This window comes from Balaenoptera ricei, chromosome 11 (assembly GCF_028023285.1).
Source record: "Balaenoptera ricei isolate mBalRic1 chromosome 11, mBalRic1.hap2, whole genome shotgun sequence".
Taxonomy (NCBI): Eukaryota; Metazoa; Chordata; class Mammalia; order Artiodactyla; family Balaenopteridae; genus Balaenoptera; species Balaenoptera ricei.
In genome coordinates, this window is record NC_082649.1 from 70,686,886 (window position 1) to 70,710,492 (window position 23,607).

At 37.6% G+C, this 23,607-nt stretch overlaps 1 protein-coding gene across 21 annotated transcripts in view; it reads right to left on the reverse strand.

Annotated features, from left to right (window-relative positions):
• The window catches only part of PBRM1 (polybromo 1), a 114,467-nt gene that overhangs the window by 41,421 nt on the left and 49,439 nt on the right, over nt 1–23,607 (reverse strand). For 11 of the 21 annotated variants that reach the window (XM_059939873.1, XM_059939872.1, XM_059939869.1 and 8 more), the window contains 5 exons: nt 23,143–23,187; nt 18,260–18,536; nt 15,883–15,988; nt 12,228–12,870; nt 8,014–8,225 (listed from right to left, as the gene is read on the reverse strand). In XM_059939873.1, coding sequence (XP_059795856.1) covers nt 8,014–8,225; nt 12,228–12,870; nt 15,883–15,988; nt 18,260–18,536; nt 23,143–23,187 — 1,283 coding nt within the window. Of the gene's footprint in view, nt 1–8,013; nt 8,226–12,227; nt 12,871–15,882; nt 15,989–18,259; nt 18,537–23,142; nt 23,188–23,607 lie in introns of those variants that run through there. The other 10 variants (XM_059939884.1, XM_059939883.1, XM_059939879.1 and 7 more) reach the window with 3 other exon arrangements.

Genomic DNA, 23,607 nt, shown 5'->3' on the forward strand with positions numbered 1-23,607 from the left:
ATTTATTTATTTGGCTGTGTCGGGTCTTAGTTGCGGCACGTGGGATCTTTAGTTGCAGCAAAAGTTGCAGCATGTGGGATCCTTTAGTTGCAGCATGCAGAACTGTTAGTTGGGGCATCTTTTTAGTTGCAGCATGTGGGATCTTTTAGTTGCAGCATGCGGAATCTTTAGTTGTGGCATGTGGGACCTTTAGTTGCGACACGTGAACTCTTAGTTGCGGCATGTGGGATCTAGTTCTCTGACTAGGGATTGAACCCAGGCTCCCTGCATTCGGAGTGCAGAGTCTTAGCCACTGGACCTGGACCACGTAAGTCCCTAAACAAAACTTTTTAATGGCTCCCATATAAGCCATTATCTGCAAACACCGTAGGTTTTTTTCAGGAAAAAGCTTTGCCCGCTTCTTTGATTACTTCCTTAAGATAATTTTCCATAAATGGAAGAGCTGGAAATAAGCATGTTAAACGTTTTTAAAATGCATATTCCAAACTGACCCCCAAAAGTCTATACCAACTTAAGTCCTTCACTCTTTGGCTACAAGGTGGGGGGGGGTCTGTTTCTCCATTCCCTCTCCAGTACTGGTATTATAATTTTTTTTTAAAGTTTTGCCATTTTTGGTAGAAAATGTTATCTAGCAGTTGACTAATCAAATGAATCCCTGTGACATAGGAAGCATATTCACAAGGTTCTTGAGAATTTTATACCAACCGGAACACTGTTAACAGGCCTGAAACGGACAGAGTACAAAATGAAAGAAGGCTGTTAAACCCCCCAAATTCTAGAGACAGGAAACAGGCTGATAAAACAACTCAGCTGCAAACATGTGTTACCTTTCATGAAAAAAGATGATTCAGAGGGCAAAGTGTGGAGCCACAGAGAACTAATTCCATGCCCTGAAGCCTAATGGAGTCTGCCTGCCCGGATCTTGAAACTGCTTGGAATTGATGACTCTTTTTTTTCTTTCCATTTCTCCCTTTTTGAAAGGGAATGTCCCTGTTATCCTATGCATGTTCCATCACTATATTGTAGGAGCAGAGAACTTGTTTTTTCACTTTCACAGGTTCACAGATGAAGAGAAATTGTGTCTCAGGATGGATCGATCATACCCAGAGCCTCACCCATACACCTAGTTTAGACGATTTAAATAATGAGATTTGGGACTTTTGAGTTGATGGTATTTAGATTAGATTTTGGTAGCCGGTAGAGGGGTTGTTACAGTAACAAGTACCTAAAAAAATATGAAAGTGACTCTGCAATTGAATAGGCAGAGACTGGAAGAATTGTGAGGAACACGACAGAAAAAGCCTAGGTTGCCTTGAATAGACTGTGAGTAGAGAAATGGACATTAAAGACTTGCCATTGAAGGCTCAGAAGAAACTGAAGAAAATGTTACTAGAAAGTGGAGGAAAGGGGTCCTTGTTATATAGTGGAAGAAGGCCTAGCAGAACTGTGTTCTGCAGTTATGTGGATTCTAGGCCACCTGAGCTGATCTTTTAGATATCTTTTTCTTTGTTTATTTGTTGTCGTTCTATTTCCTTGGAGATTTCTTCAACTTTATCTTCTAATCCTTCTCTGTTTCCCTTCTGCTATCTTTAAAACAATTTTTTAAGTGAATAAATTTGATATATAACATTGTGTAAATTTTTAAAAATATTTATTTATTTAGGCTGTGCTGGGTCTTAGTTGAGGCACATGGATATTCGTTGCGGCATGTGGACTTCTTAGTTGTGGCATGCAGGCAGGATCTAGTTCCCTGACCAGGGATCGAACCCGGGCCCCCTGCATTGGGGGTGTGGAGTCTTACCCACTGGACCACCAGGGAAGTGCCACATTGTGTAAATCTAAGGTGTACAACATGTTACTTTGATCTATTTATATAGTGTTGCCATTGCAGCAGTTTACCACACTACATAACTATAGGACAATATTGTTGTCTATATCTACTGTACTCTGCATTAGATCTCTATAGCTTATTTACTACTCTTTGCAAGTTTGTTCTGTTAAACAACATCAATCTTATCCCCCAACCCCACTCTGCTATCATTTTTTTTTTAAAAGCTTGAGATATAATTAATACACCATACAATTCACCTATTTAAAGTGCACAGTTCGGCACTTCCATAGTGGTGAAGTGGTTAAGAACGCGCCTGCCAATGCAGGGGACAGAGGTTCAATCCTTGGTCCGAGAAGATCCCACATGCCACGGAGCAACTAAGCCCGTGTGCCACAACTACTGAGCCCGTGGGTCACAACTACTGAAGCCCGTGTGCCTAGAGCCCGTGCCCCACAACAAAGAGAATCCCTCGTGATGAGAAGCCCACATACCACAAAGAAGAGTAGCCCCCGCTCGCCGCAACCAGAGAAAGCCCGTGTGCAGCAACAAAGACCCAACACAGCCAAAAATTAATTAATTAATTAATTATTTTAAAAGTGCACAATGCAATGGTTTTTGGTATACTACATTAATTTTAAAAAATTGTGATAAGATATATATCACATAAAATTCACCATTTTTGGACGATTTTTAAAAAATAAATTTATTTTTATTTTTATTTATTTTTGGCTGTGTTGGGTCTTTGTTGCTGCATGTGGGCTTTCTCTAGTTGCGGCGAGCAGGGGCTACTCTTTGTTGCAGCGCGCGGGCTTCTCGTTGTGGTGGCTTCTCTTGTTGTGGAGCATGGGCTCTAGGCACGTGGGTTTCAGTAGTTGTGGCACACGGGCTTAGTTGCTCCGCGGCATGTGGGATCTTCACTGACCAGGGCTCGAACCTGTGTCCCCTGCACTGGCAGGCGGATTCTTAACCACTGCGCCATCAGGGAAGCCCTGGACGATTTTTAAGTGTATAGTTCAGTGGCATTAATTATACTCACAATGTTGTGTAACCATAACCACTATTTCCAAAACCTTTTCTTTACTCCAAACAGAAACTCTGTAACCATTAAATAAAAATAACTCCTTATCTTTCTTCTCCACAGCTTGGTAACCTTTAATCTACTTTGTCTCTCTATGAATTTGGTATTCTAGGTACCTCATGTAAGTGAAATCACACAGCATCTGTCCTTTTGTGTCTGGCTTATTTCAGATAGCATAATGTTTTCAAGGTTCATCCACCTCGTAGTATGTGTCAGAACTTCTTTACTTTTTATGGCTGAATAATATTCCACTGTATGTAAATACTGCATTTTGTTTATCCATTCATCTGTGATGGATACTTGGGTTGTTTCTGTCTTTTGGCTATTATGAATAATGCTGCTATGAACATTGGTATACAAGTATCTGCTTAAGTCCCTGGTTTCAGTTCTTTTGGATATATACCTAGGAGCAGAACTAATTGATCATATAGTAATTAAATGTTTAGCTTTTAAACAAATTGCCAAACTGTTTTCCATAGTGGCTGCACCACTTTACATTCCCACCAGCAATTTATGAGGGTTCCAATTTCTCCACATGGTCACCAACACTTGTATCTTTTTTTTTTTTTTTTTTATAACAGTTATCCTAAAGGGTGTGAAGTGGTATCTCACAGTAATTTTCATTTTCATTCCCCTAATGACTAATGACGTTGAACATTAATTTTCATGTGCTTATGGCCATTTCTATAATTTCTTTGAGGATATATCTATTCAAATCTTTTGCCCACTTTTGAATTGTGTTGTTTGGTTGTTGTTGAATTGTAGGAGTCCTTTGTATATTCTGGATACTAGACCGTTATCAGATATAATGATTTGTGAATATTTTCTTTAACTCTGTGGGTTTACCATATTTTTAATTTCCAATAAATTTTCTGTTCTGCAAATGTTCATTTTTTATGGCTTTCTGTTCTTGTTTTATGGATGCAGTAGCTTGCCATCTCTCTGAAGGTCCAGTTAGTTGGTTTTTTAAAAAAATTTTCTCCTGCTGCCTTCATTTTTTTTGTTTCTTCCAAGGTCCATTTTTCTTTTTGTTTTGCTCTCTATCTTAACATCTTAGAGAGTTTTCCCTTAAATATTTGGTCCCATTTAAATAAATATCTGCTTCTATTTAAAAGTAAAACACTTTAGGGACTTCCCTGGTGGTCCACTGGTTAAGATGCTGTGCTTCCAGTGCAGGGGGCGTGGGTCTGACCCTGGTCTGGGAACTAAGATCCCACATGCTGTGTGGTGCAGCCAAGAAAAAAAAAAAAGAAACAAAAGTAAAAATGCTTTAAAAAGCTGACTGGAAGCTCTCCATGCATACATAGAGCTGGATGGATTTCATTGAGGACTAGATGTTATCTTCAGATCCCCACTGCCTGGTCCATTTCTCAAGAGAAGAATCTTCTGTCTCAAAATTAAAAACCCGGGACTTTCCTGGTGGCACAGTGGTTAAGAATCCGCCTGCCAATGCAGGGGACACGGGTTCGAGCCCTGGTCTGGGAAGATCCCACATGCCGTGGAGCAACTAAGCCTGTGTGCCACAACTACTGAGCCTGCGCTCTAGAGCCTGCAGGCCACAGCTACTGAGCCCACGTGCTGCTACTGAAGCCCGCACACCTAGAGCCCATGCTCTGCAACAAGAAAAACCACCGCAATGAGAAGCCCATGCACAGCAGCAAAGAGTAGCCCCCACCTGCCGCAACTAGAGAAAGCCTGCGCGCAACAACAAGACCCAACACAGCCAAAAATTAAAAAAAAAAGAACAAACTTGGTATGATTTCAATCCTTTAAAATTTTTTAAACTTTTATGACCCAGCACATGGTCCATTCTAGACAATGTTCCATGTACACTCTTCAAGAATGTGTATTCTGTAGTCATTGGGTATAGTGTTTTACACGTCAGTCAAGTCAAGCTGGTTGACAGTCCTTGTCCTAGAGCTCAGGTTGCTATAAGAACACCCACCATAAACAGGGTGGTTTAAACAACAAACATCCATTTCTCACAGTTCTGGAGGCAGATTTGGTGTCTGGTGAGGGTCCACTTCCTGGTTCATAAACAGTTGTCTTCTCACTCTTCATCCCCTTACAATGGCACCAATTCCACTGTAGTGGCTCCACTCCCATGACTGCATCCAAACCTAATTACATCCTAAAGGCCCCATCTCCAGATACCAACATACTGGAGGCTACAACGTACAAATTTTGGTGGGAGACACAACATTCAGTCTATAGCAATCTCATTAAAGTCATACTTTTGCCGATTTTTGGTCTAGTTAGTCTGTCATTTGCTGAGAAAGGTGTATTGAGACTATAACCATTGAACTATTTCTCTTCAATTCTGTCAGTTTTTGCTTCATGTATTTTGGGGCTCCACTGTTAGGTGCATACACATTTGTAAGTATTATACGTTCTTGACCCTTTTAACATTATAAAATGTCCCCCTTCAACTCTAGGAATATTTCTTAAAGTCTATTTGTCTGATTAATATAGCCACTCCAACTCACTATGGTTACTATTTGCATGGTATATCTTTTCCCTTCATTTTCCTTTCAACCTATTTGTGTCCAAATCTAAATGAGTCTCTTATAGACAGTATACAGTTGGATCTTACTTTTTAAATTCAGTCTGATAACCAATGCATTTTGAATGGAGTGTTCAGTCTATTCACAGTATGTAATTACTGATATGACTGAATTCAAGTCTGCCATTTTGCTTTTTTTTTGGTCTTATTTTTTTTTGTTCCTTTTTTCCTCCTTTACTGCCCTCTTTTGTGTTAAGCAAGTATTTCTGGCGTATCATTTTAATTCCTGTGTTGACTTTTTCTATTTATTACTGGTATTACAATATGCATCTTTAACACGTCACCATCTATTTCAGGTTAACAGTGACTTAGTTTCATTCAATATTGCAACTTTGCTCCAATACGGCTCCATTCCTTTGTGCTAGTTGTGTCACATATATACTTCCATAAACGTTATAAAGCTAACAATAGTGTTATTATTCCTTTAATCAATCTAATGTTTTTAAAGAAATTAAGTGAAAAAGATACAGACATAGTCTTTTATATTTACCCACATATTTACCATTTCCAATACTCTTCAGTCCTTCTTACAGATCTGAGTTACTACCTGGTGGTATTTTCTTTTGGCCTGAAGCTCGTCCTTCAGTATTTCTTACAGGGAAGATCTACCAGCACTGAACTCTCTCAATTTTTGTTAATCTGGGAATGAGTTATTTCAGCTTCACTCTTGAAAGACAGGTTCGTTCACTGGATACACAATTATTGGTTCAGTTTTCTTCCCCTTTTAGCATTCTGAATATCATTCTACTGCTTTCTGGCCTCCATTATTTCTTATGAGTCATTATCATATTATTGTTTTTTTGGACATGATGAGTCATTTTTCTGCTTTTAAGACTTTCTTTCAGCAGTTTGATTATGACATACCTAGATGTGATTCCCTTTGTGTTTTCTTACATGTTCTTGGAGCTGTAGGTTAATGTTTTACATCAAATTTGAGAAGTTTTCAGCCATTATGTCTTCAAATATTTTTCTTTCCCTTTCTCTCCTCTGAGATTCCCATTATAAGTATACTAGGACACATGGCATGAGGGGTGGCTGTAAGTCTGCATAGCTAAAGCTCAACCAATGATTTAGGTGAAGACTGTATTCAAGCACCTCAAACCTGTAAGGATCCACCCTCTGCTGAACAATCTGCATGTGGCTTGGGGGATGCATTCAAAGTTGTGACCAACTTTCAAGAATCCCTCGCATTTTGCTTTTCATCAGTATCTCGCATCTCCCCTGTACATGTGTAGTTTTCCAGTCAGCCAAGAATGTGTGGAGAGCTTATCTTAGCCCTTCTATGGTAATTTTCAGGATATTCCTCAACCCCAACTGTTACTTGGGGCAAGTGAAGCTACAGGTTTACCCTGTTCATTCCTGCATCAACTGCTTTCGTTGGAAAAAACACAGGACCCCCCTCCCCCTTTCCTGGTCCAACACACACACACACACACATACACACACAGTCTCACCATCCTAAATGAGTACATTCCTTCTGGCAAAAAGCTGCTGGTTTCTGCAGCTAGCCCTGTACTGGTAAAATCACTATTCTCACCAACCAGGTTCTTTTCTTTTCTTTTTTGCATATGCCATTGCTTATGAGAATTTGCTTCAAACCAACTTACTTTGTTCTCTTGCCTAAGGAAAAAAAACTCTAAGGAGGAGATCTGATGCTAAAGACTAATACGACTCTTGGAAAGTTATATATTCTAGGTATTTATGTGAATTCTTTTTCAGAAATGATTAAATTTCTAATAAAAGTTCCTACTTTCAAATATTTCTAAATTCTGGCAAGTGACTCAAAGTAACATTTTTAGGTTGTTACAATTAAAATAAAAATTTCCTCCTAGTTATGTGGTTCAACCAAAATATCATCTACTTGGGGACTTCCCTGGTGGTCCAGTGCTTAAGAATCCGCCTTCCAATGCAGGGGACACGGGTTCGATCTCTGGTCGGGGAACTAAGATCCCACGTGCTGTGGGGCAACTAAGCCTGCATGCAGCAGCTACAGACCCCACGTGCTCTGGAGCCTGCGTACCCCAACTAGAGAAAAGCCCGCGCACCGCAACGAAAGATCCTGCGTACCGCAACTAAGACCCGACGCAGCCATAAATAAATAAATAAATAATTTAAAACAAGAACAAAGCATAATCTACTTACCTGGCTGAGTCCATATGAGGACAGCCATGCTGTTGAACAATGGGGCAGAAACTTTAGGCACTGCTGAGAATGCTCTCTAGCCCCAGCTGGGCCCCTTAGGTTTTTATCTACCAATAGTATTAAGAGGTTTTAAGCTCCCACACTTGTGAATTAATTGACTCTGTTCTTGAAATACTAGAATAACAGCTGTGTCACGTATAACTTCCAACCTTTTCCAGTCTGATGACCAAACTGATAATGACAAAAACATTTCCCATCTTACCATGTCTGTTTTGAAAGAGCCAACACCCTGAGTCTTCATTTACACAAATAGGACTCTGCTCCACAGGTAATTATAAGACCAGCTAGGACAGAGCATAATAATGTTTCTTCATATTTAATAAAATGAAAGAAACTAACCTCTTTTTTCCTCTTCTCGTTTTAGTTTATCTTCCTCTATTTCTTTCGGTAGTTTTTCCTTTTTCTCTTTCTCCACATCATTATGTAAATGTTTTGTGGTATAGCTGAGTGCTGGTGAAAGAAGGATCTCTCCATTTTTGCAGAGTTCATCACGAATTTTAATAAAAAACTGCTGAAGTTCTACCGCATCCTCATATATTTCAGAATCTGTCCTATAATAGCATTAAGAGTATTCACTGACACACAAGCTGCTTCTTTTAAACACCCTGCTTATATGTTAAAGCATTCTATGAAATGCTTCTTTAATGCATTAATTGATATAATGGTAACTTCTGTGCAGTTCTAATAAGGCTATCTCCTTAAAATTTGTTAGAACAGAATCTGAAGTGTAATTTTACCTTGGTGAGCCTCATGCTCACCAGTTTCCTTTTCCTTAAGGCTCACTCCTTGTACAGCTCATGTAAAAGGAAAGGCCTCATACAGCTTCCTAGGGAGAAACATAGCATGTTCATTAGCTGATTTTGGCAACAGAAGGGGGTTGCCACAGTCAGGGACTATACTAAGGCTCCACACCATGTGCAACACTTACTTGCATCTAATCTTTGAATTAATTTTTACTTTCTCTTAGTTAAGGGACCAACACACTGCATAAGGTATTAACAAAAGATTTAGCCCATTTTCTTCTTTTTGGATCTATATCATGGTTGCCTAGGCTGGTACGACTCCGTGAATATTTGAACCTAAACTGCAAAGTCCTAAGGGCATCGTAAAATGGTTACAGGCCTCAGAGTCAGTGTTCATTTTAGTTTCCCAGAAATAACTACATAATTCTGGGGAATCACCACAGGCAACATAGTGGAAGATAGAAAAAAAATTATGTGTGTCATACTGAAAACTTTTAAAAGATTCTTTCACCATTTATAAAATGAGAGGATTGGGCAAAATGAACTTCAGAATTTAGACTCAAAGAAATTCTATTACTATTTCTAATCTACTGTTGGTCTGAGGAAGAAAGATAATTCTATTAATTAAGAATACCAGGGTCTGACATTTCATATGTAAATAAACGTGGGACATTTGGCCCTTGTGCTTCCGTGAGAGAGTTATTGACAGTGGGTCGCTGACATCTTCATGAAGTTTAGGGAGTGATTCATTGCAGGGATGGGCTACGGGATACTGCAGAATTCTCCCTGCTCAGAAGAGCCTCATTTTCATTCTCGTTAGCAATCAGCTGTTTTGTCACTTTCATATTGACTCCATCAGTACATCGGGTATAACCCGAGGGTGTGATTAAGTACGCCTCAACTTGAAATTCAATTGCTGTTACTCGTTGTATTTATACTTGTATTGCTCTTAAGTTGTATTCATAGCACTTTTCATATGTTTCTGCATTTGAACCTTGCAATAAACCTGTGCGGTGGGCTGCACGGGTCTAATAGCCTAGTTTTACAGTCGAGGAAGCTGAACTCATTAAGTTCTTGGCCTAAGCCCTCGGAGCTGGTAAGTGGCTTTGCGTATTAGAACCCAGATATTCTTGCTCTAAATCTAGTGCTCGCTCTATGTGTTTATGTACATATTCACAAATACTCCTTTATTCAACAAATAAAAAGTTGTGCAAAACACACACACACACACACAAAAAAAAGAATACCAGAGTCTGAAAAATTATCCACAAAGGTAACCAGAGACAAAGACTTATTAGCAGCAGTCATGGAGACATTCTGGTCAGGCTAGTGTGGATGGTGTAGCAAGCTCAGTCAGCTGTTTGCTGATACGGATCACTAGAGCATCAAAACTTGAACGAAGCCTCCAGAATGCTTCTCACCAGCAAAGGTGAACTGGCAATCTAAAACACTGCCAATAACAACCTAAATGGATATTTCAAGAAAGATTCTAAAATCTTTTCAGGTTATAGAAATGCTAACACTTGTAGGAAAGCAATAAAAATAAAACTGGCCAAGGGAAATAAAACTCCTACGACACTATTTTGATGCCTATTTTCTGAACAGAGACTTCCGAAGACTGTTCGCTTGAAATTAATTTTACAAGAGCTTACTATTTTAAGTATAAAATTAAAACTGAAAACACACTTTTGATAATCCACATTACACTGAAAGGGCAGATTCATAATTCCATCATGTGCTCAGAACAGTGTGTAATTTATAAAACTTACAAATTGTTTAGTTCTGGGTTTTTCCATTTAATATTTTCAGCCCTTGGTTGACCTCGAGTAACTGAAACTGAAGAAAGTGAAACGGTGGATAAAAAGGGGAATACTGTAAAGTCACCTTGGACTCTACCTCCTAGGCCTCAAAAGCAAAAACTAACCATGTCAACAATGGGAGAAGCAAAAGAGCTCATATCCTAGAGATACAAATCTGCTTAATTCTTAAAATAATCATGTCATCTATACAAGAAACAAAGTTGCTAGTCATCTATATAAGAAACAAAGTTGCTAATAATCTAAGAGACAAGTCTATTTTGGAAGAAGCACAGAACTAATCCCAAGATATACTGGGGGTAAGGTAGGGGGGCAGGGAGGAGAGGAGTAACTTTAGACCTAAGGACTACTTAAGTAAACTGTGAATAAGAATGGAACTCTAAGCTCCATGAGAGCAGGGTTTGTCTGTTTTGTCCACTGGTGTATACCAAGTATCCAGAACATTCTCATAACTGGTAGTCACTCAATAAACATTTGTTGAATAAATGAAAACTAACAAATAAATGAATGCAGATTTTGACTACAATATGTCCCCCCATATTTCTCTTTATTTCTATCTGCACTGTTGAAGAATAAGGACCATTTACTAAATGTGTCACTCAAGGGCCTCTCCAATCTGACCCCAACTCCACGTGTCTCTTGAACACACCATATTCATTTCCTAACCCTATGCCTTTACTCATACCACTTACCTTATCTGAATCCCACCCATTTTCCCAGTCTTCTCTGACGTCTCATGCCTTTTTAAAACTCTAAAGCAGTTCCTTTACTCCACCATCTTTTACTAAATATCAAGTTGTTAAACGTTATCTCATGCCTGGAATTATTTTTCCCTAAGCATAGGCGCTACCCCAACTGTCAGACTTGAAGCTCTTAGAGCACACAGCTCAAGTCTTATCATCCCTGGCTGCGCTCCATGACTGGCGTCTTGGTGACTGGCTCAGCAGTGGCTCTCTATAGTGGGGAACAAGATAAGCCAAGCCACTTACTAGTTGTGACTTTGCAATGTATTTCCCTCTGTCATGTACATCTTCGTATACAAATTAGGAAGATTATCACCTACCTAGAATGGCTATTATAAGAGTTAGAAATTATGTACATAAAGTACTTAGCGTGGTGCTTTACAAAGGGCAGGCCCTCAATAGGAACATCAAACATTACTTTTAATTTTTCTTTCAAGATCCAGAGCAAACCCAGGCTTCACAGATTCCCCAGCTGGAATCACCCCATGCCCAGTGACTAAAGGTCTAGCTCTCAGCATGATAGACTATAAGCTCCAGGAAGGCAGGGTTTGTATTTTTAACTTTTTATATACCCCCCAAGTGACCCCAAGAGCATATAGAAGACACACTGTAATTGCTGAACTGAAACTGTTTTCACAGCTGAGTATATACTATTGTTGTGTGGCAAATATACAGCACAGATCAAAATTAGAAGGGAATTTAAGTTTGATGGAAATTTAAATTTGATTTCTTCTTCTTTTAGAACATTTAATGTCTACAGACTGAACTTAAAAGTGACGAATCTGAGATTAAAAAGAAGCCCTTTTAGATATCTGAAATGACAATCAAATTTAAATCAGTCTAACCTCAGATCAGTATCTTAGAGCTATTTTATTTAAAGCATGCTTGCATTCAACTCAAACTTTAAAAGAAAATCATATTACTATTTCTAATTGAAAGCATTTTATCCATTAAAAATACATGTTGTATGAAAGGCTATATTTTAAAAGTTTATGTTTTTCAACAGATCTTCAATTTTGTCTCATTCCTTCCCCTCATTGGCCCTACTCTAGACAATTTAGTAGTGTGCCTTCTCTCCTCCACAGACTATACTTGCTCTCTATAAGTTTTGGCTAATTAAAATTCAAAATAGCACCCCATCAACTGTAATCATGTACCTATGCTGAAATAGCAAATCAAAGCAAAATTCTTTCTTCTGTTTTACACTAAATGTCACACCTTCTCAAAAAGAAATGGTTTTGAAAACATACCGATTCATCCTTCTTGCCCTCTCCAATACTTCAAACATATGCTCTTGAAATAAATCGAGCCGCCGGTAGCGATTATTTTCAACATTCTTCCTGATTATGTCAAAAGTAAGAGGAGGTTTGTTTGGAAAGCTGGGATCCACAGCAGGAATTTCTGCTAGGGAATCACTGTAGCATCTTCCTTCATCATCCTGATGACTCATGACTGACACAAAAAGATTATGGATAAGCTCCTGAATCAGCAAGGTTACATTTGGGACATGAGAGTCCTCATCTCCTTCTAGGTCTCTCCGAGTTTCAAGCAGGACTTTGTGTAGGACAAGGGCATCTTTGTAGATCAAAGACTCTGGTTCATTGTATGTACAGGCATTGTTAAACATCATGACAAAGTCCTCAACCATGGAGTCTATATCTTGGTATTTGTTGGCCATCATGTGACTTCGAATTTTTTCCATGTCCATGGGTTTTTTAATGGTCAAATAGTAGTCAGGCAGCTCGGACCTGGAGGGAAGCCTCAGAAATATGGCACTGAGGCGGCGACCCCTCTTATCAGTATAGTTCTTTACAGCTTCATAGACTTCATTTAGTTTCTGCTGCATTGGAGTCATATATTTTGATTTTTTAGGAGAAATACCGCTCTTCCTACCTAAAGAAAGATTTATGTTAAATGGATAAAATAAAATATATGAACCTAAATTTGTAAAAAGTTGGTAGCATAACCACAAGGAAGGGACTATTCCAAGTGATATATAAAACACAGTAATTAGTATGTTTCTAGTGAAACATACCCTATCAACAAAGAAAGAACTAGAAAAACTGTTTTCAGTACTTATATTTTTGGTGGGAGAGTAAGTACTACTATGTTGAGATAGTTGTGAATAAGGTAGAATAAAGGAAATGAGTAGCTATGTGACACTCTAACTCCATCTCCTATGGTATCCTTGAGAACTGAGATTTTCAACAAGGGAGAAAAAGAGATCAAGGTGTTAAAACAGAGGACACTGAATAAAAACCTTGTAGCCTTGAATCTCAACTGGGAGTATCAGTATGAACTTAAGATGTATTTTCTCTTTAAATATAAAATACACACACACAAAATTTCTTAGCTCTGTCCACTGAAAATTCTAGAAACAGTGACCAACCCAGCTGCAGTATACCCCTATATAATTTTGACTATATAAAGACTACAGCTCTGGAATACTGATTTCAAATACTAATGTTAGTAGCTCTTTGGCAAATGGCTAATTCCTAGTCTATACAAGATGAGCCTGGTATATCTTGAAACACTAGACAGTAAAGAATCTACCAACGACTTCTTACCATGGTCAGGTCAAAAGACCATAGCAGCCAGTCTGGGACAACGTAAGTATCAACAAGAACCATAATTGCAATAGGTTATAAAATTCAGCAATATGTTTAAATCTAGTAGTTCTTAATGATAAATAAAAACAAACAAACAAACAATGGGATAGATGTTGCAGGACTTTAGTAAACCAATGCATTATTTTCTTTGTACTTCATTATTTTGAAAACTGGTAAATAAAAGGGGAAAAAAAATCTAGCTTTTATCCTTTCAAAAACCAAACAATATACACAAACAAACAAAAAAACCATACCACTGGGTAACCAAACACTGGATGAGGCAAAGTTTATTTATATAGAAGTATTCCAGTTAGTAAATGAGCAAGGAATGATAAAATTAAATTATCACTATCTAACAGCTCTTCAATGAATTAAGCATCAATAGCTATTAACATAATTTAAAGAAACAACCAGATATTACGTGCCACCTGATGGAAGACACTATATCACCTCTGAAGTCAGTTTCTGTGTCAAAGGGAGGGGAGAAGCAAATTTAAATCTAAATCTGATCGACTACCAATTTATAGGAACTAAAAAGGACAAAAGAACACGTGAAACTACAGCAAAGGGACACAATGAGCAAAACCTAGACTGTGGGAAACTATAGTACAAACCCAATTTCTTCAACAAACTGCAAGGGAAAAAAGAGAGATGGAGGGGAATTTATAGATTAAAAGAACTATCAATCAAATGCAATGTGTGGACCTTATTTGCCAAGTTGAAACTGAATCTAATCAAGCCTTTAAAGTTAACTTCCATTTATGAGAAATAGGGAAATAAAAGAAAATGTTAACTGACATCACAAGGAAGTGAACTGACTAATCCAGAAATTTGGACTGCACATGAAAGTGACCAGGTTTCTAGAGTTAATGGCATGAAGGATAAAAAAAGGAGGGGGACTGCTCTAAACAATGAGTTTAAGGACAAAATAATCAAATGTAATATACAGAACTTAATTAGATCCTGATTTGAAGAAACTGACTATAAATATACATTTGTGAGACAATCAGTAAAATTTGAAAATTTGTCAGGTATTAGATGAAACCAAGAAACTCCTAATTTTGTTAGGTGTGACAATGACTTCATGGTTATTTAAGAAAATACCTGAGTATTTTAGAGATGCATAATGAACTATGTAGAAATAAAACGACATGATTGGATTTGGCTTAAAATAATTCAGAACAAAGAAAAAAGAAGGAAAAAACGGAAGATAGGAAATAAGTATGGCAGAATCTTGATAAATGCTGAGTAACAGGTATAGACAGGGATTCATTGTACTATTCTTTATACTTACATATGTTTTGAATTTTTCATAAAATTGAGAAATGAAAAAATTAACATTGCATGTTAAAATTTCCTTTCCCTGAACTTTAAAAAAAAATGTATTTATATATATTTAGATAGTTACTGTTAAAGTATCTATCTGTCATTAGTTTCCTAACTCAACTTGTATAATGAATTCTAGTTTTAAAAGGCATTATATCCCTGTAAGTTAGAAGGTTTTCATTTCTGCAAACCTTCTGTATGCTTTTACAACTCCATGAAGAGATAAATGAATGGCTTAACAAAAAGGAATGATCACGTAGCAATAAATCATACCCAAAGCTATTGTAAATTCAGTTTACAGTCATTTCATATAAAAAATCAGGGTCTGTTTGTTTTTTCCCTTTTCAGCAAATATGACTCTAAAGAATATTTGACAACACCACTGTCATTTGCTTGGTATTTATTTTACTTATATATTTTAAATAAGGCAGAAACCTCTTCTGTAGCCCAATGGTACTAATTGTTTTTGCTGTCTCTCTTCTCTCTCACAGTTTTCAACCAAACAACCATCCACAGACTACACTCAAAAGACAGCCAAGTTAACTTACAGTACAGTGGCTAGACATCTCTAACCTATCAAATTCTGTCTAGGAGGAACTACTGGGACTCATTTTTAATTCTAGTAATCAGCAAACAAACATACAAAAAAAATAAAATAAAATAAAATAAAATCTGCCACTATATGCTTCCAGGCATCACATGTAGAAAAAATATCTATTCTTACTATTTAACATTTACAAAATGTCCACTGCATTCAAGAAAGCAAAACCTTTGGCATTATATTCTTCTATTCCTCACGTGCTTTTATGTTTACTTAAAATACAGAAGACAGTGCTTGAGAGGAATTAAGAAACTCCATGCTGGAGTGCAAGTTCAATTATATTCACCAATTAATTAAATGTTATTTCAGTAAATCAGCAATCTATCCTTGATGGACTAAACTGAACAATAAAGTGTGAGGCTGCCTTACTCAGTTTGAGTTTGGGAGAAGCCATGTCATCATCATCAGGCAGTGGGCCCAGCTCTTTCCTTTTATCCTTGAGTAACTTCTCCAGGATGTGTGCATCATTGTACACCTATATTTAATTACAAATATAATTAAAATTATTTTTCTAAGAAGCTTTCTACTGAAGTATAATATACATCCATAAAGAAGTTTTAAAAACATAAGTTAGGATAGTTGAGAACTAAAGAAATAAAGCCTGAGATCACTACAGAGCAACAAAATCACATCTCCGTGGGGTGGGCCTCAGCCCACAGTCACCATTAGGTGACTCTAATGTGCACCCATGCAGGCTAAAGTTTGAGAACTACTGTACCAGAATCATTGCAAGTTTTTGCAGAAGTTCTGAAATATATTTACATGTGTTGTTTCTTCATAAATCTCTCTTGCACTGGACCCTCAAGGTAGCAGACTTAGCTCAATGGAAATTAAAAATTAAAAACATCTGATAGTTGGAGAGAAACATCTCAAACATTATTAAAAGGGATTTAACACCAGTGTGCGTTCACAGCCTGGAATCTGATCTGTGAAAAGCAACAATCCCTGCTGAGGCTCTCTCTCTATGAAGACTGGGCCGAAGGTGGTAACACAGAGCCAAGGACAAGGTTACGCACCCAACTGTTTTGCCCCCACAGCTGCCTCCTCCCACTCCCCCTACAAAGGCTCTCCTCCCTGACTGCCCCCAGAGCAGAGGGGCTGAGGGAATAACTGACCTCTCTTCTTTGGCAACCTCTCTTAAGGGTGGCTTTTTTCTTTACCAGTGGCAGACAAGTGGCACATTGGCCAATGACACTGAGGACAGTGTAAACCCCTATGACAGAGAGAACCATTTCTTTGATCACAAGCACCCTCAGTGCCTACTTTATTTTATATTGAAATGTAATAGTATAAGAAAGGAAATAAACAATTTGAAAATGTACTTTTATTTCTGGGAGATTTAAAGTAGATAAAGAAAACTCAGAAAAGATCTATGTACCCCCAATACATGTTCACTGCAGCATTATTTACAATAGCCAAGATAAGGAAACAATCTAAGCATCCATCAATGGATGAATGGATAAAGAAAATGTCACACGCACACAGGAATATTATTCAGCCATAAAAAAAATGAAATCTTGCCATTTGCGACAGCGTGGATGAATCTTGAGGGCATTATGCTAAGTGAAATAAGTTAAGATGGAGAAAGACAAATACTGTATGATCTCACTTATATGGAATCTAAAAACACCCCCCCCCCCCACCAAAAAAAACCCAAGCTCATAGATACGGAGAACAGATTGGTGGCTGCCTGAGGTGGGGGTGGGGGAAGGGCAAAATGAATGAAGGAGGTCAAAAGGTACAAGCTTTCAGTTATAAAATAAATAAGTCATGGGGATGTAACGTATGGTGACTATAGTTAATAATACTGTATTGCATATCTGAAACTTGCTAAGAGAACAGATCGCAAAAGTTCTTATCACAAGAAAAAAAATTTGTAACTACATATGGTGATGGATGTAACAGACTTACTGCAGTGATCATTTTGCAATATATATAAATATCAAATCTCTATGTTGTTCACTTGAAACATGTCACTTATACCTCAATTAAAAAAATTAAGTAAAGGACATGAAATAGAAAAAAATATGAAAGGAAGAATGTATCTTAGCTTTACTGACAAAGAACTGAAAATCAAGATGCTTCATAACAAAATCAATTATTCAAAGGTGCATTACTGGGAATATCCTAATATTTATATAATTATACAATTTTCCAGACTATCCTTAGAGAAGTATGGCTACTGAGGATAGTAATAATAATGATGATGAAAGATTTTATTGTCCTTGGCTTTCATTTGAGTGTTTGAATACCAGGCACTGTGCTACATGCTCTGTAAATATTGTCTCATTTAAATCCTATAATAACCCTGATGCAAGTACTGCTATTATCTCCACTTTACAGATGAGGCTCAGAAAAGATAAGTTACTTACACAGGGATTGGCAGAGCAGGATTCAAATCTAGGATGCCAGATTACACTTGACGCTCTGAATCCATGGATATGGAACCCATGGGATTCGCATGGTCGACTGTACTATGCCATTTTATATAAGAGACTTGAGCATCTGTGGATTTTGGTATCCGCAGGGGTCCTGGAACCAACTCCCCACTCCCGATACTGAGGGACAACTGTACAGAGTACAAACTTTTAACCTCTACAGTGTCCTGCCTCCCATTTTAAATAATTAAGAAAAGACAAAACATTAAGCTAGTCACTGAGAAGAGCAACCTAAGTTAGGCCTCTAGACCTGGTCTCTCAAGATCAAAAAAAAATGTACCTACTCCAGGATTCCCACACGTCCTCACCTGGGAGCCCTCCTCGTTGTAGTGCCTGGCATTCCGGAACATCAGCTTCATGTCTTCTATCATTCCCTCTTCCCCTGCATATTTGTCATTGCGGATGTTATGTTCAATTATTTTCAAGTCCATTGGCTCCAAGATGATTTTATAATAATCAGGATAGTCCTTTTTGGATGGTTTAACCATAAATAGATCACAAAGTCTTCTGCCTGAACCTGGCTCACGAGCTTCAAGAACAACATTGAACAAGATTTTCATTCGCTGCTTTCTAATGTTCTTTTTACTGTTGAGGGGCGAGGGAGAAAAGGGGGAAAATGAGAACAGGTTCAGTTTTCTTGATATAAGGATGAACACGAAATAAAACAAATTAATCTTGTGGGCAGGTGCTTCATAATGATTATAATGTATTGATTATGTATGGCACAAACACAGTAAACATGCTGGAAGCTATAAGCAAATATTAGGAAATTTTTCAGAATAGTTAAAACATAGTGACTCTGGCAGGAGCACCCCCCAAGAACACCAGACAAACATGTTTAGAATATTTATGAAATGCAATGCTTGAAAATAGATCTTGTCTAATGCCAAAGAAAATGAAATGCTGTTATTAATTGAAATATATTTTTTAAGAACAGAGCAAAAGTGGAATAAAACTGCTGATTCCCTACTAACAGTTCTCCCTTAAACAAACAAACACAAAGAGAAGTGTCCCATCTCCTATGACAGCCACTCCTGAACACCTGCATATCCTGAGGGGATGATGTGAGAGGAAGAACTCTCTCAGTCCAGGACTTTAGCAAGTGAATAATAAAAGGGGAATGCAGGACAAAGCTCCAACATCACAGAGCTCCACATCTGAGCAAAGATTAGAACACAGATGACTTTAGCCTACAAGAAGCCTCTAAAGAAAAATTTCAGAACCTGAATTTGATATCACAGAATTTGGTAACTGGTCTAATAACTGAAATTTACTGCTTTAGGACGTATAACACTTAGAGTATCCTTTCTCCATTTGTATCATTCACTTCAAGAGAGTGATATGTAACTGGTTTCCATCCTCAAAGGCAAGCAAAACTTTTGTCATTAGCGTCAAACAATCTTCTCTGAACTCATCCAGTTTTGTTATTTACATTTTTCCAGATCCTTACATTGCCTTTGAGACCGAGACCCACAGGCCCATTACTTTTAATCTGACTGCCAGAAATAACTCAGAGCTAAACTTCATATTCTTTTATAACTGTATTAGCTTGGGTGGCTGGTATATTTACTTTATCCTTTTCCAATATGATGTTGAACCTTATTATATCCACACTTTTGAAAGTAACTTTGAAAGACAGCTACCATATTTCCCTATGTGATACTTTCTGGTTACTGTTTTCAATGTCACTTTGATTTTTAGATTCTTGTTTGAACATCCCCTCTTCCTCCCTCAGACTAGTAACTGTAAACAGTTTGTTCACTCTTCCCTATTTTGGGAAAGGTGCATAAAATTAAATCCCAGACCTTGTAACTGGCATACTCATTCTTTTTTAATCAGCACCTGTGAAGATACTTCGATAAAATACATCTTACGGGGGTTCAAAACCAAGGTTGTTTATCATTATGCACTTAAGGGTGCCATACTTAAGGGGATGTCAATTCAGGTCACAGACACATAATAAATATACAGTTTTAGAAGTTTACAGGAGATGGGCCATAATTGGTTCTGCGCTAACAAAATCAGTATATTACAGCAATTTTCCAATAAATGAAAGTCAAGAGAAATGGGTGCTTTTCCTAATTTGCACGAAGATTATGAGCTAGTAGGGGCTTCGCTCTGAATCCCTGATTTTCCAGGACCACCACCTAACCCCTAAACCCAGCCTAAAACACTGAAACCAATGTCACTTTTTGCTTCTCTTAGTTTATCACCAACTCCTAGAGGACCTCCATAGCGCTTCTAGATCTGATCTTTCCTTTTAATTTTTCATGCCATGGTGTTAGTCCTAACCTTCATAGTTTGTGGCTGACCACTTTCTCAAATGTCCTTATCATTATCCTTCCTATGAAGCTATTATTTATTATGTATGTATTTGTGTTTGGATAAACACACCAGATCCTATTTATAGTTACAGCTAACATTTCTACCACATGCCAGGGACTGTGCTAAGCACTATCATTTAATCTTCAAACTCTGAGAACCAGGTACAATTATTATCCCAACTTTGCAGCTATAAAAACAGAGGCTTAGAGACTCAAGTCAATACCTAAGGCCATAAAGTGACTAATCAGAACTGAGACTTGAATCAGCTGATAATCACCAGACTACTTTTATCATGCAAGTGGATGATAAAAAGTTAGCTCTGGGGGCTTCCCTGGTGGCGCAGTGGTTGAGAATCTGCCTGCCAATGCAGGGGACACGGGTTCGGGCCCTGGTCTGGGAAGATCCCGCATGCCGTGGAGCAGCTGGGCCCGTGAGCCACAATTGCTGAGCCTGCGCGTCTGGAGCCTGTCCTCCGCAACAAGAGAGGACGCGATAATGAGAGGCCCATGCACTGCGATGAAGAGTGGCCCCCACTTGCTGCAGCTAGAGAGGGCCCTCGCACAGAGACGAAGACCCAACACAGCCATAAATAAATAAATAAAAAAAAAAAAAAAAAAAAAAAAGTTAGCTCTTACCAAGGGCCTCTCTAATCAAAGGCAACCCTGCTCACAGGCTTCAAAGTCTCCCAGCATTTAACTCCCTGGCCCTAGACCTTCAGTGGTGCCTACTGTGAAGCTAACTAAACCCAAAGGTTCCTTCTTTTACAAGGCTTTCTATATTTCATCTGCAAGTCTTCAAGGACTTTTTTACTCACCTTTTTAAGGAGTTTCCCAGACTAGTAACATCTGACTAAAAACAAAATGAAATCTACCATGTCTTGATGCCAGCAGGAAATACTGCCAGAAAATAATCAGATTGAGTACATTTAGTGAGTACTCACTGCATCCAGGCCCAGTTCCATGGGCTTTAAACATATTAAGCAATCAGGTCTTCACAGCAATCCTATGCAGGTAATGTCATCAACTCCTTTTTCAGATGAGGAAATTGAGATGAGGCTCAGAACACAGCTGATAGGAACAACTGGGATTTGAACTTGGGCAGTAAGGCTCTAGCGCTCGGGGTTATAACACTACTCCACGATGCCCCACATTTCTATTTCTTCTACTACTACCCAGAACCAGTGCCATATACTATGAATGATATAAAAGAAATACAATCCATGGTCTTTTCCTTAAGTTTACTATCTAACTAAGAAAACTTTTCTTAAGGAAAATATTAGGAAGAAGATAATAATACAGTAATTTTGTAGAGTGGACTACATACGGTAGCAACATAAAGATAACTTTAGAACATCTAACTTTTAAGAAAAAGCATGATAGGGAAATCACATTTCCTAAAGCTATTTGGGCAATCACACAACACTTCCATACAATTATACAACTGTGTACCTTAAACAATTATTTTACTACAGTGATCACACATAAGTTCATTTGTTTTTAACCTGCCTCTTTTCCTGGCCAATAAATTCCTGGAAGGTAGAGGTGATGACTAAACGTTCTCCTTTATGACCTGTGAGCAGAGTCTGGTGTTCTGCAAACAACTGACACTCCATGAATGCCAGATGGCAAAGGTGAAAATAAAAGCACCACACAATGATTACTAGGACCATAACATTGCAACTTATGGGCTGTTTTTAAAAATCGTAAGTAACATGCAAAAGAATGGATGCTTTTAAAGAAATAAAACATGGACAAGATCAGAGACTGAAGAATGTATTTATGCTCAAGAAGCACTAACCCAATGCATAGGTGCCAACATAGACTGACATCACTTGGATTGTCAACACTGATTATGATCCCTCCACCATCCCCCACTCTGTAAAAGACAATCAGCACCCGCCAGCCCTTGGACACTGGCAATGGTACCATATTCTCAGCCTCTCTACCTCTGCTGCAGAAGCACAGCCACAATGACTGCTGTGGGGGCTTACTGCCCCTGGCAAAGCTGGCAACAAATTACAGCTCCTGAATATATCTAGGCTAATTCTCATTTTACTAACTATACTTCTAAACTATACTGCTTTCTTTACTCATAAAATAAACTGTCATCCAAATAAAAACCATTATTCACATGCTTAAGGCTGCACTTTTCACCTAATCACTACTGACCATGCCATAAAAGTTACACTTTAAAAAATGTTTATGCTATATATGTTTGTATATAATATATTATATACATGTTTTATTATACAGAGAGTTTCTTATTCTGGGTCCAGGCAATGAGTGCACTCCTAGACTAAACTATTCTTGGAGCTGACTACATTTTATATATATATATATATATATATATATATATATATATATATATATATATATATATATGTAGAGAGAGAATATTTCAAATGGAATATATGTATCTATTATTTAGTATGTATATATTTATATATTTTCATATATGTATGTATATATTTTTACATGTTACCTATGAATATATATTTATATATATAAGATATATATTTGTATATATGTATCTGAATGAGCAAATCCGATTAGATAGTGCTACCCTCAAAAATGTTTATCACAGTTTTATTCAGGGTAGTGAAAAACATAAAATGATCCAAATGTTTGGCATAAGAGAATGAGTTTGTAAATCATGTCACACCCACAAAATAGATTATCATGTAGTCCTTAAAATTATATTTATGAAGAAAACTTCATGACACGAGCAAAGAGAAAATGATAAGAGAAAAAGAAAACATGAAATTTGTGCAAACTATGTGATTTCAACTTGTTTAAAGAGAAATTAATAAAAAGCTAGAAAGAAAAAAAAAAAAAAAAATGTTTATGCATAAAAAAGGACTGCACACCTGGATAGCCTCCTGAGACCCAACATCTCACTGTCAAGAGTGTTCCTGGGAAAGCAGAAACAAACATTACATGTGAAGAGAAACAAAACAAGCAACATTGGAGGTCATGTACAAACCAAATATGGTTGAGAAAAAAGAGGATTATTCAATCCAAAGGATAAAAGGTTTTAAGAATACTTGGAACATTTCAACATGGAAGATAGCAGGTGGATTTTTGGGTAGAGGGTTTGGGGAGAAGAATGCATTCCCAGACTGAAGAGAACATACCCGCAGTAATTTTTCTCACAATCTTTGATATGAAAAAAATAAGGCAAAGACAGAATCATACACAATACTTAGGAGTCAAGTCAAGTGGTACTTGAAAACTTGGCCCTGACTTCTCTGGATAAGCTTAACTTAACCTACTAGGCTGTCATGTTTGCCTGAATTCTGGAGAAGTCTGTTTCTTATTACCAAAACCTCTTA